We start from the raw sequence: 12295 nt of genomic DNA on the forward strand, positions 1-12295 counted from the left end.
TCAGATGGTTTTAGATCGTCCTTGGCTTTTTTTTTTATTTCAACAGATACAAATTTGGCAAATCTTAGTTGTTATAAGCCTATAGATTATATTAAGTTAAATAACTTTGAGACCTTTAGTAGAGTGGAGTTGTTACATCTTGCAAAGGTCAACAACATTATGTTTGCTGAGAAAAAGAGAATGACTAAAAAACATGATAAGATCAGCTTTTTTTAATCCGGGTGATGTATGTGCAAGACATGTCAAAGAGGTCAGGAAGAGCAGCAGCAGCATGGATGCATACTACGCAAAAGAACACACAACAGATTCACAGTAACATGTTTAGCCTGGTTGTTAAGATGGTACGAACATGATTTCTATAGGAAGTCCATAACTGTACAACAACGTAAAATGTAAGTTATCATAATATGCACATTTAACAGTCCTCTGCATGATTACAATGATAAGCATATCAACTGTAGCGTTCCATTATTCATAAAATGTGAAGCTCCGTTAAAATAAATCCAGAAAAGTATTTGACAAATGTTTATATATCAAAGTATTTTCTCCCCACTAACATACAGACACATAAAACTGTGTTTGTCCCCCTGACCTTTCTACTGGTAGTAATATATGTAAAAAAAAAATTAAATTATACAGTATTTTGTCACATTGTAAGTGTACAAGCTTGTGAGGTCTACATGCAGGATCAGTCTCCCTGAGTTCTCCCCAGTCCACTTCAGGGTTTTGTGATGTGAACTTCACTTGCACCATTGCCGTTGGTTGTTGTGGTGATAATGTACTGGGTGGTGGCTTGCTGACCACTAGGTTCTTGTTCCAGATGCTCAGTATGGGTCGGGTTTGTGCTTTGAGGAACAGGTGGTTTGGTCTCCAGCTCAGTCTGACCCTCGGAAATAACGTAGTGAGTCTGACGGCACAGAGATATTAAAATGGTTAACACTTCTCAGTTGATGGACAAATGGTAGATCATTAATAAGAAACAGACACAGCCATCTGGTAGCTAACTACAACATAATTGTCTCCTTTCACATTTAGTATTATATACAAATGTGTTGAAAATCATTTTTATCTATCATCATTTTATCAACTATCAGATATCAGAACTCACTGTTTTGACTTGATTGCTGTTGACTCCAGACACTGGAGTGCTTGCCTCCGTTATCACATACTGAGCGTGAGGTAGAGTCATCATTTGGATTTCAGAGGCTAGAATTACAACAACAAAGTGATTTATTTTATTTGCAAACAAAATATGTGGACCAATCTAATTAGATTATGTTAGAGAGGCAGAACTTACGGTAACCTCTATAGTTCCAATTTCCAGGTATGTATGCATGCTGACCCGTCCCCTGTTGCTGCACAGCACCACTGGACTGCAGGGTGTGGCTTGAAGCTAAAGTGACTGGAGTCAACTGTGATGGGCTCAGCTCCTGACTGGTCTGCTGGGAGGTAGGACTGAGTGGTTGTCCAGTCACCTGAAACATGGTGGTTTAATTATTCTTCACCTGCACATAAAAATCCCTGGTGAAAGCTTAAAATCTGTCAGGAACAGAAAACACAGTTGGAGTGATGAGGACAGACCTGGGCAGTGGCTTGTCCGTTGCCCGACGGCTCGGTGACTTGGATGTGTTGAACCTGGATGGAGTGCTGACTGTAGCCGTGAGGGTCATGCAGCTGATTCACATCGACGGTCGGGTGCTGTGAATGTGGGGAGGAAGCCTGGGAAATGTAGGAGATATCAAAGTGGGAAAACTGTGACCTTGAGGCAAGTTGTTAAAGTTCACAATTATTACGGATGCACACATGGATACACACACATATAGATACAGAGACTGCAGAACTTACCGGAGCCACTTGCACCACCTGCAGTTGTATGTGGGACTGGGGCAGGTTGCCTCCAGCCTGAGAGACAGGGATGTACTGAATCCTCTGGTAGTCTCCCTGTGCTGTCCTGTAGTCTGTGGTGAGTGTTTGAGAAAGCTCCGTCATGGCCTGTGTCAGTAGGTCAGTTGTCTGAAGATAAAATGAATTAGGCACAGTTGTAGTTTCTGGCAAAACTCAAGTGACACTATCTTTAAAACAATCACCACATAAGAACTGCATTTTGGGTGTAGGCCTTCAACTGTATATACATCCTGAAAAAAATACTTTTTTTAGACTTGAAGTCCAAAGTTTGATGATCAGCAAAAATTTGAGTAAGGGGATGAAATGAAACAATTCTAAAGCTCAGTGATCATAGAGATGTTGTCTACAGTTGGGAAGAAAAGGACAGGAATTTAACATAAAGAACACCATCCCCACAGTTAAACATGTATGTTACAGTCTTCCTCACCACCACAGCTTCTGCTGAGGTCCCATCTGTACTGATGACTGCAGGGGCGCTGCTGATCACCGCTGCAGCTAACGGAGTCGGGATCGTGTTGGTGAGCTGTGCGAACTCTGGATGTTTCTTCCTGATGTGTTGAACCATTTTTGTCTGTGATACAAACAGACATTTATAAGACTAAGCATTTAACTTTCATTAAATTTATACATACACTATCCAATCTATTACATAACTTATTGACTACATCTCTAACCTTGCTGCTGTACTGCTTGGCACAGTGTGGGCAGCAAACAGGCGCGGTGGCAATGGTGCCTGTCAGCTGCGTGTGTGTGCTTAACATGGGGTCTGGTTCCCCAGGAGCCGCAGGTCGTAGTTTACGGATGCTTGGAGGCAACTCTGAGCCTGGGTGGTTTTTCAGGATATGGGCTTTTCTCTTGCTGGCACTCTTATAGACCTTTTGGAGAAATCAGAATACTCTACATTAGAAAGACAAAACACACTAAAGACTGGTCTCCTCCCTGAAGAAGAAATAGAGGAAAACGTACCTTATCACAATACTGGCAGAAATAATCCCTGTTGGGCTTGATAATTGGCAGCGTAAGCTCAGGCACATCATCAATGCGCATATCCGGATGGCGTTTGGACAAATGATTCACCTGTGACCAGAGAAATAATACTTTACAAATGTTCTTTACTAGTCATTCTCACTAAAATGTGCAAGTTGTTGCTCACCAACATTCCTCTGCGTCTAAATCCCATCATGCATAACCTGCATTTGAACATGAAGCTCTCCAAGTCAGTGTTGGGAACCTTCATCTTCAGGGTTTTGGATCGTTGGATCCGGTCTGCTTTTTTGGCCTCTCTGTCAGGATTGTGCATGCGCTGCATGTGCTCACGGAGCTTATCTTTCCTCTTAACACAACAGGAACGTTGAGGTCACGTGATGTGACATAAAACTTTAAAATTAATACACTGCCATGTGCCATTTCATCTTACCTTGAATTGTTTGCCACATGTTGAGCAAAGGAAATCTTTGCGGTCCGAGTGACGTAACATGTGCAAACGCAGTTTGTCCGGACGACAGAAGGCTTTCTCACAGTTAGAACACTGGAACGCTTTCTCTGCATGGAAGCAGCGAATGTGTTTCTTTACCTGAGGATGAGAATAATTTATTATTATTTTAAACAAAGCAGATTAAAATATTACAATATTATTTAGGAACTACTCTTATTTCTACTTTTTTCACTTCAGACCTCAGTTGAGATTCACGCCACAGATCTCCTTGTAATAAAATGACCAATGTCTCTCATGTACAGTTTCATTTATTTTCCTTTGAGAGTTTCCTTGAAGCCTTATTAAAATAAACTAATAATAAATAAATAATATATAAATATGTTGCTTTGTGTTAATACTGATGAAACTAGCTTCAAATTACTTCATTTTCAGCCGTGAGTGAAACAAATCACTCCTTGCTATCAGATGACTTAGAATGGATGTAAACACACCCAGGACAAACCTGAATAAAGTCTGTAAATGTCTTTTCGCAGGAGGGACAGGTGAAGCACCCGTCCACAGCGTGCACTCCTATGTGATCTTTGAGCAGCTCCAGTTTCTCAAAGCTTTCCTGACACAGAAGACATGGGTAGGAGCGGCTGTCTGTGTGCATCAGCAGGTGGTCTTCCAGGGCCGTGTCGCTTACGAAGCTCTTGCTGCAGATGTGGCAGGAAAAAGTGTAGGCGTCACGACCATGAACTCGCAGATGCTGTTCCAGTTTGTCTTTGTCCCGGAAGGCTTTTCCACAGTGAGTGCATTTGAAAGGACGAAAGCTCTTCCTGATAAAAAGGTGCTGGAGTGCGGCATTCTGAGATAGAAGAGAGACGATAATAGACAACAGAGGTTACGTCGCTAATCTACTGAAGCTTCTAAGCCGTTTAACACTCATTTCAAACGATTCCTCAGGTGATTTTCAATATTCGGATTTGAAAAAGGAGGAATTATACTAAATGTAACTTTGATCACATTTATCAGGGGGAACTCTTTCTGCCTACTTTTCCCATTCTTCATACCTGCGCATCCATCTGTGAGGATTGTAAGCATTAAGAAGAAAAGACAGAAGGTGAAGGTGAAGCATGTCGAATCTTAAACAACACCTCCACAGACTACATGCATCAGAATCTGTCTTACCCGTATTCTTTTGGCACGGCGCATGTCTTTAGAGGTCAGGTGGACATCATAATGACTGCTCTGTCCCGGGTCCTCCTTTACTGGAACTAAAATGTCTGTGTTGGAGGGGGGAGTGACTGACTCAGGGTCTGGTTCCCCTGCAGAAGGTATTAGCTGAGCCTCCACCTCTGTCCCGTCCTCAGCCTCTAGCTCTATCTCCATTTCCTTTAGGCCATTCTGGGTGGCCTCCACATGATCCTCCAGTGGCTGCTTGTCTGCTAGCTCCAGCATCTCCTAATTGGAAAAAATTGTACAGAGAATATTGATTTTATTTTCTTTTAACCAGAAGAGTTGTTGCTATGATTGCTTCTAGCTCGTATGTTGAAATTGATTTATAAAATTTATTCTACATTATTTTGAGGTTTAGATTAATAAATAGGATCCAAAAAAAACCTTCTTACCGCCTTCCCCTCTCCGGCATCCATGGGTGGATTCAAAAGTATAAATTTCGGTGGCCGTCCAGGTCGCCTCCCTGCCGCAAATCTCTTTCTCCCTCTTCCTCGACTTCGACTCCGAGATCTGACAAAACAATTTAAGGTGCTATGGTTACAGAGGCTCCTACTGCACTGGTGTTAGTTATTAGGAAATAGTGGCAAGTTCACAAACAAATTGTTTACCTGGTCAGAGAGTTTAATTTGTCATCGTGCATGTTGAGATGCTCCTGTAATTGTTCAGAGCTCGCAAATCGACAGTTACATTCATAACAAGGCCAGTTCTTCTCCTGCTCATTTAGCACTAAAGTAAAAAAAAATGTAAGAACCAGAAAAATAAGACCAGCAGTTTAATACACCTACTACTAGTACTATAACGTAGTAGATTGTATTACAATTATAAAGGGAAGTATGAGAGGAGTTGAGGCATATTTCTCACATTTCTTTTCTTCTTCTGTGACATCGTGGATCTTCTGATTGGCAAACTCAGCATATGATGCTGCATACCAAACCTGTAGAAAGAAATGTTAAATTTGGTACCAGGGGTTATACATGTGATGTTTTGGTGATCTAAGCATCTGCATATTACTGACCTTGAGTTCTTGTTTGGGTTGGATGTTCTTGATGGTTGTGTAAAAGATCTCTGAACCGTACTGATAGGCAACCAGGTTCTGCTCCAGGTGGTTCTGAGCAGGTCTTACAAACATCATCCAGTTACAGCTCTCCTCATCGGAAAGGTCAAACCACATGTCACTGGGTTTGTCTCCATCTTTCTCTGCATCCAGCAAACTCAACTACAGAGGAAAATCAGGACAAAATGTAAAGCAAAAACAATTCAAAACAAAAGTTCAACTTGGTCTAATCATGCTGATTGTAAAAATGAACTTTTCATAATCAAATTTATATTTGAAAATGCTGTAGAAACTAATCATTTAAAAAGAAAAAAACATTTTTATCTAATAAGTTTGACTTCAGTGTATATGTAGTCTTTTTTATAATGCCAGTGGAAGTGATTTTAAAAAATCCTGATTAAAAAAGACGATTTAGTTCAATTTGCAGAGTTTTTTTTTTATTATCACAAGCTATACACATTTTTGTTGTTTAGTTCAACAATTTGAATTATGTAAAAAAGTATTTTAAACAAATAAAAATAAATATTCAGATCTTTACTTTGAGATGCATGTAGTGATCCTGAAGTTCACTCTGAGGAACCAAGGGTCCTTCCACTGGGCCAAACTGTGTACGTTTGGGGATGCGTTTCTTGGAAAACACTCCTCCCATAAAGTAATCAATGTAGAGGACCAGAGGCAGGCTGGCCCGTGCCTTGGACATCACTGGTCTGTTGGGTACTGGGTGGAGGGCCCCATGTTTAAGACAGACTGAGGGGTTGGCATCATTACAGTCCTCACACCCTAAGAGGGGGCACAAAGGAAGAGACTGTTTAGTCAATGAGTACAAATGTTTGTTTTTATTTGAAAAAGTTCTCAGTCCAAAACAACAAAGTAGCCTACACAGCCTATAGAAAATACGTGCTCTTCAGTGAAAGTGTTACTCATGCTTTCCATCATGTTCTGTCAGCTCTGCAGGAGTCATAACAATAAAATCACAGAGAAAAACACTGAGATTAGGAGACAACACTTACAGAGGTGGAGAGGGTTGAACGACTGAGGCTGACATGTTTCCCAGTCGTCAATTTCAGAGTCTTCCTCTTCATCAGAATCGTCTGTGGAATCTGTTGCTCCGAGGGGACTAGAGGGGGTCTCTGTGATTTCTGCCATAGAAGTCAGTGAGTTGGACACAGAAATCTGCTCCTGTGTTTAGATTAAAGAAAAGAAAGGAAAATGTCTAAATAACAATAATAAAGAAACTGTTTGATTGAAAATGCAGGTGATGCTGTATGTATTGTACGTATTACAATTAGTTAACAATTGCACACACTATTTGTTTGTACCTGGGGAACCGTCTCCAGAACAGCTTGAGGTGCTTTGGCCACATTACTGAGAACATGCAGGTTGGCAGCATTCATGTTCTGTCCACTAGGCAACAGAACTGTCACCTGTGAATGAAGGAAATTTGTCGTCTTCAAAGCTCTGTAAAAACAATAGGATGAGCTTTTAGGCTGCTTGAGGTGGGTTTACCTGCTGAGTCGTGCCGTCCCGCTGTATGTAAGCCACTTGAGGCTGATCAGCAAGAACAGTCTGAAAGAACAACAACACATATTGTGAAGTGTTGGTGTCAGGTTTTTATGCAGTGTTCATCCAATCCAAGTATTAAAAATGTCACAAAGTAGAAAAGAAAAAACTGAAAAAAGAAAACTGTTGTTACATGTAAGTGTACTTACTTGTGTGCCATCTGCAGGGTGAATATAAACCAGGGTATGCTCTGCAGACTCCACAGAGGCAAAGGAGTTCCCATCTGCTGTGTAAACCACCTGCTGCTGTGCTCTGTCTGCCTGGTCTCCACTGTACACAATCTGTGCCACGGTGCTGCCTTCAAAGTGCACCTGAAACAGGTATACAGGCCAAAGAGGCTTTGAAACAGCTGTGGCAAAATTATAATCACAGACTGTGACTCACTAAAATGTGACTATACACACTTAAAATTAAATGATAATAGATACATATTTTATTTACTCAAGGAAGACATTATTATTGAGTGTTTGTACCCTGTTTGCATGTGTGGCCCCCAGACTCAATGTTGAAAACACAACGCTGAGTTTGCAGAGCACAGAAATGTGTAGCTCTATAATGCTGGGAACTTGAAAGGCCGAACTAAAGGGAATATGTTTCGGAAATGTAGCAGTACCTGTTTCAGGGAAGCCAACATGTTTAATGGTCTAGGATTGTGTGTTGTAAAAGGTGCTCTAAAAGTGAGTTTAAAGACGAATGGTCAGACCTGTGTGGTGTTGTTCGAGTCCTCATCAGTGGGCTGACTCCAGACAGCAGAGTCTTCTTGCTTAGTCTCCATGGCAGGTCAATAACAGGAGTCACCTGCAGACTCTCTGTCTGGTAAGATAGAGGAATTTACTTGTTATCAGCATGACTGAGAAGAGGCATTAGATAATAAGATTTAAAGAGTTGTGCGTAACTGAAGAACCATAATTATTGTTTGGGAAAATCCATAGACCACTTTAGTTTATTAATAAGATACAACCAGGTCTTGGGCTGTAGGGACTAAATATAAACATGTCTGACCATCTCCTCTTATGTGAAATCAGTCCTTTCTGAGCAGATGTAAAAACAATAAGAAACAAGACATCAAATGCCATCGACAAACTCATTGCATTTGATAGGTTTTTACCACAAATGACTCAAAACCAAAATTGTAATTTATGACATCATTATTATTATCATCATTATTATTACTCAATGTATTTGGATAAGGTTTATAGATTAGGGTTGCCTGTTTTCGTTCTGTTTAAAGTGGTCTACCATCAAAAGAGGTAAGACTGTAAATATTTCGAAAACATACTAAAAGTATATAGTACGTGTTCTGTCCCTTGACTCTGTAACTATAAGGTTGAAGACGTTTTAAAGTTAGAGAGAGAAAAAAATCAAACCTAGATGGATATGGTATAAAGATTGGAAATAATAGAAACAAGTGTATTTAATAACTTTGTGTAGAATGTATGTACATAGAACAATGACTTGAGATTCATATAAAAACAAGCTATTTACAGAAAACAGCGTTTAACAATCCCTGTATTATCAAAAAAAATAGGAATTTAAGTAAAATAGTTTTCTTTGTTCTTAGAAAAGCAAACACACCGGTCTTTAAGGTAATTTTGTTAGGAGTTTGGAGATGCTGCTTTGATTTTTTTAAGATTTGACATCCTGTGGTAGAATTTTAGGTCTACACTCGTCCTTGTACATCAAAATAAAGCAGCGTGACACCGTAGCACACATGTCGGTCACATAGGACTTTGACAGCGGGGGTAAGAAGGGCAAGGCGGTCGATGTGTATTAAAGAGGCCGCAAGGACAATGGTGCCTTGGGAAAAACCGCATATCCACTCCATAGTCGTCAACGAAAATAAGACCCCACCAACTTACACAGAACACGAGTTGGTATATTCAAATAATAATTTCAACTCCCCCTGTTTTAACCCCGCAAGTTCTCGGTCCCAACCGGACCATACCACAAAAAACATCGCCGCGAATTCCCGGGCATCTGCTACGCTACTGCTTTAGCTCTACAGCCATTTAGCCTATATGTAACAGCTAGCGAACAGACAGGGAATGGTTAGCAAACCCTAATACGCCCGCTAAATTGTGCTTTTTTGACTAAAGTGGGTTTCGGGTGTTGAAGACCCAAATTATTGGGATCGATCCACCCGTCTCCCGATTTCAGTTGGGCCCAGCCCTTCAATTCTGCCGTGTATAGGAAAGACCGGGCTCCATTTTGGGTGGGACTAACAACAACAACCAGAAGCGAAGAGACCAAGCGAAAATATATATATTTAACACACCCATAGAGAGACTAAAACCACCCGCTTGATGAATTGATGTTATCGAGTAGGTATCATAGAAGTCGAGCTATAGAAAAATGTTTGAGGTTATACCTGGGTTTGTAATATTTTGTAAAAGACGTACAGGTTGTTCTTACCTCAGAATGGTAGCTGCAGAGATGGTCGCGTTGCATGTATTAACATAATCTGCCCGGCAACAAGGCCGTAGCCTGGTCTCTGATTTGTTGATTTTCTAAAGAACAAAAACGTTGGATATTTTAAAGATTAAAACATAATAGCTCTTGTATCAAAGTTCTGGGAGTATATATTAATAACCAAGACATTTTCATTATTTAAAATGATTCTACATGCAGAGTCTTGAGCGACAGTATTGTAATCTTTCGTAAATTGTCACTGAATGAGACATCACTTTACTGCCCTCCACTGGTCTAGAACGTCGAAATTAAAATTTACATTGACATGTTAGGTCTTTAACTTCCGGTTACTGTTGAAAGATATTGCAAAAAAAATGTTAATAATGGGGAAAGTATTAAAAGGCACACTGTAATGGATTGCGTAAACATTGTAATTGGAACGTTTGACGTATAGTTTGACGAAATAATTTATTGTCTGAGAATAATGATGGGAATAATACACCAGAACCGGAAATCCCTCATTAGACCTTCAAAGTAAAATGGCACAGATATGGATTCCGTTTTATTTTGTTTTTATTGTTCTTATTATTTATATTTTTCACACTTAATAATAGTAATAGTAATAAATAGTGATTCAACTTTCCAAAATGCATTATTATGTTTTATTTTTATTTACATATACAGTCATTACGTATTCTGTCTCCTCCGACTCTATGAAACAAAATCAGTTATTTATCCTCCAGAAAAAACTTTAGAATTTCATGTTATATTGCGTTTAGAAACTTATGTAGGTTATGAAGATATGTACCTTTTTTGCCAAAATAAATATTGAATTTGATTGATTTTTCAGTTACAGTTCCTCTAACCTAAGCAGTGGTCACCTAATACACAATTAATTGTATTAGGTGATTTACAAATTAAAGACAAGATTTGTGTTTTCCCAATAATGAAAAGAATATAAATTTTAAACTTTTGTTACCTAAGGCAGTTTTACTTGCATATTTGGGATTGAAATGCCTTTCAAGATAAGAATCAGTATGTGCAGATTAATCTTATTTTAACTCATAATGGCTGGTGTTTTGAAATTAATAAGGACTCCTAATGTTCTGCTGGAGGCAAAAATTAAATTTACATGATGCTTCCATTTTTCCCATCACCCACAAGAGAAAGACTAATGAGCCATCAAGGAACAACATTATGAGCCAAGGGGGAGGAGGCATCCAATCACAGCATACTTATTATAGTGTGAGTACAAAAATCATAAATTACAGCTACAGTTCATATCTATATCAATGCTATTAATGAATACACTTTAAATCCCATCAAAAATCCTCTGTCACCCATTAGCAGTCAAGACATCATCTTGTCATTGTATCCTCTCATCTGGTCAGCATTATACTTTCAGAACTCAAGATTGGATACAAAGCTGAACCACATTTGAGTACCCTTCCATTAGTAAAGAAAAAGTAGCTACCACATTTGGCACAGACCATTTGCCCCGTTCAAACATATTTTCTCTTTGTACCAATGTAGCCCATTTTACATGCAGATGAATGGTTGTTGCGTGAAGCATGATTGAAAAGAAAAAAATTAACAGAAAAACAGTGATATTTAATATTAAGTACTTGTTTAATCCCTACTCCTATTACTATATCTGCTGCACAATGTTGCGCGCATTTGAGTTAATAGCATTTTGGAGAATCTATTGTCATTGCCGACTTCTAAAGTTTACAAAACACTCCTAACATTTACAGTATGTAAAAACCTCTTTTTAAGCTCACCATAGCTCTGTGTGGAGTTGTCACATCAATACTTACTCCCACTGCTCCTGTAAGCCTGACACACTCGCTGGGAAAAACAAATTGATCAATCACAGAATGCACCAGTCCACCTCAGGTTTTTGACAAAATGCAATCATCAATCGTGAAACCAGCAAATCATGTGTACAGCCGCATATACTGCAGAACACTGCATATCCTTCTTCCTACTGTAAGTACAACCAGCAGTACAACTTAGTAAAGCCACTGCACAGTCATTTTCTATGAATAGCTGTAAAACACTGATCCTACTGCACTGAACTACCACAGTAAAATGTCACATAAATGTGGCATGACACTGAACAAAAAAGGGTGGCTATTAGAAGGAAACATATAGAGATGGGTGAGGTTTCTGACGACTGTTATCTCAGGTACTAATATTTTGATGCACATAAGGCACTGACCTCATGTTTGACACAGTTAAACGTTAGTGACAATGCACAGATGGTGAGTGATGATCAAAACCAAGCACATTAGCTTTAAAGTTTTAATTGCTAAATTTGCATAGTATATATGTACGAGACTTCTATGTTTTTTTGTACTTGTAGACATATAAAAGTACAAACAGATGTGGCATAGGTGTGATATGGTGTATTATCTATCAGGAAGTTCAATGATCATATGTTGCATATGTCTTTATTTGTGGCACACATTATTTGGACTTGACAAAAGTAATTTTTGTGAAAACAAATCTTCAAATCAGTTCCTACTTTTATTGTACATTATATTTTATTACAAACGGGAGGAGGGTAAACACACCTCATTTGTGGATAAACAGACACTTTCAGCTCCGAGGAAACAATCAGTGTGTCATCTCTTTTCCTGGGATTTGCCGCATCAGATAACACAGGACTGAGTGAAGCACAAAGGTAATAAAACCGAGTGAGTGCAGGGAAA

At 39.3% G+C, this 12295-nt stretch overlaps 1 protein-coding gene across 2 annotated transcripts; it reads right to left on the reverse strand.

Moving 5' to 3' along the window:
- Positions 1-8: 8 nt before the first annotated feature.
- prdm10 (PR domain containing 10) lies at positions 9-10222 on the reverse strand. Of its 2 annotated transcripts, XM_008308997.3 has the most exons (23): positions 9585-10222; positions 7876-7985; positions 7322-7483; positions 7119-7178; positions 6932-7036; positions 6623-6791; positions 6151-6392; positions 5574-5774; positions 5420-5492; positions 5167-5284; positions 4951-5068; positions 4511-4783; positions 3843-4187; positions 3323-3478; positions 3059-3238; positions 2872-2982; positions 2580-2780; positions 2333-2476; positions 1846-2013; positions 1582-1719; positions 1298-1475; positions 1109-1206; positions 9-907 (listed from the first exon to the last, which is right to left on the reverse strand). In XM_008308997.3, exons 2-23 carry the CDS (start codon positions 7945-7947, stop codon positions 719-721), a joined length of 3501 nt encoding a protein of 1166 aa, XP_008307219.1. In that variant the 5' UTR covers positions 7948-7985; positions 9585-10222; the 3' UTR covers positions 9-718. The 2 variants fall into 2 exon arrangements, with proteins under 2 accessions (XP_008307219.1, XP_024910612.1); XM_025054844.1 differs by lacking the exon at positions 9585-10222 and having other exon boundaries at positions 7876-9555.
- Positions 10223-12295: the final 2073 nt, after the last annotated feature.

The sequence above is a fragment of the Cynoglossus semilaevis genome, chromosome 4 (genome assembly GCF_000523025.1).
Source record: "Cynoglossus semilaevis isolate Cse_v1.0 chromosome 4, Cse_v1.0, whole genome shotgun sequence".
NCBI classification, from domain to species: Eukaryota; Metazoa; Chordata; class Actinopteri; order Pleuronectiformes; family Cynoglossidae; genus Cynoglossus; species Cynoglossus semilaevis.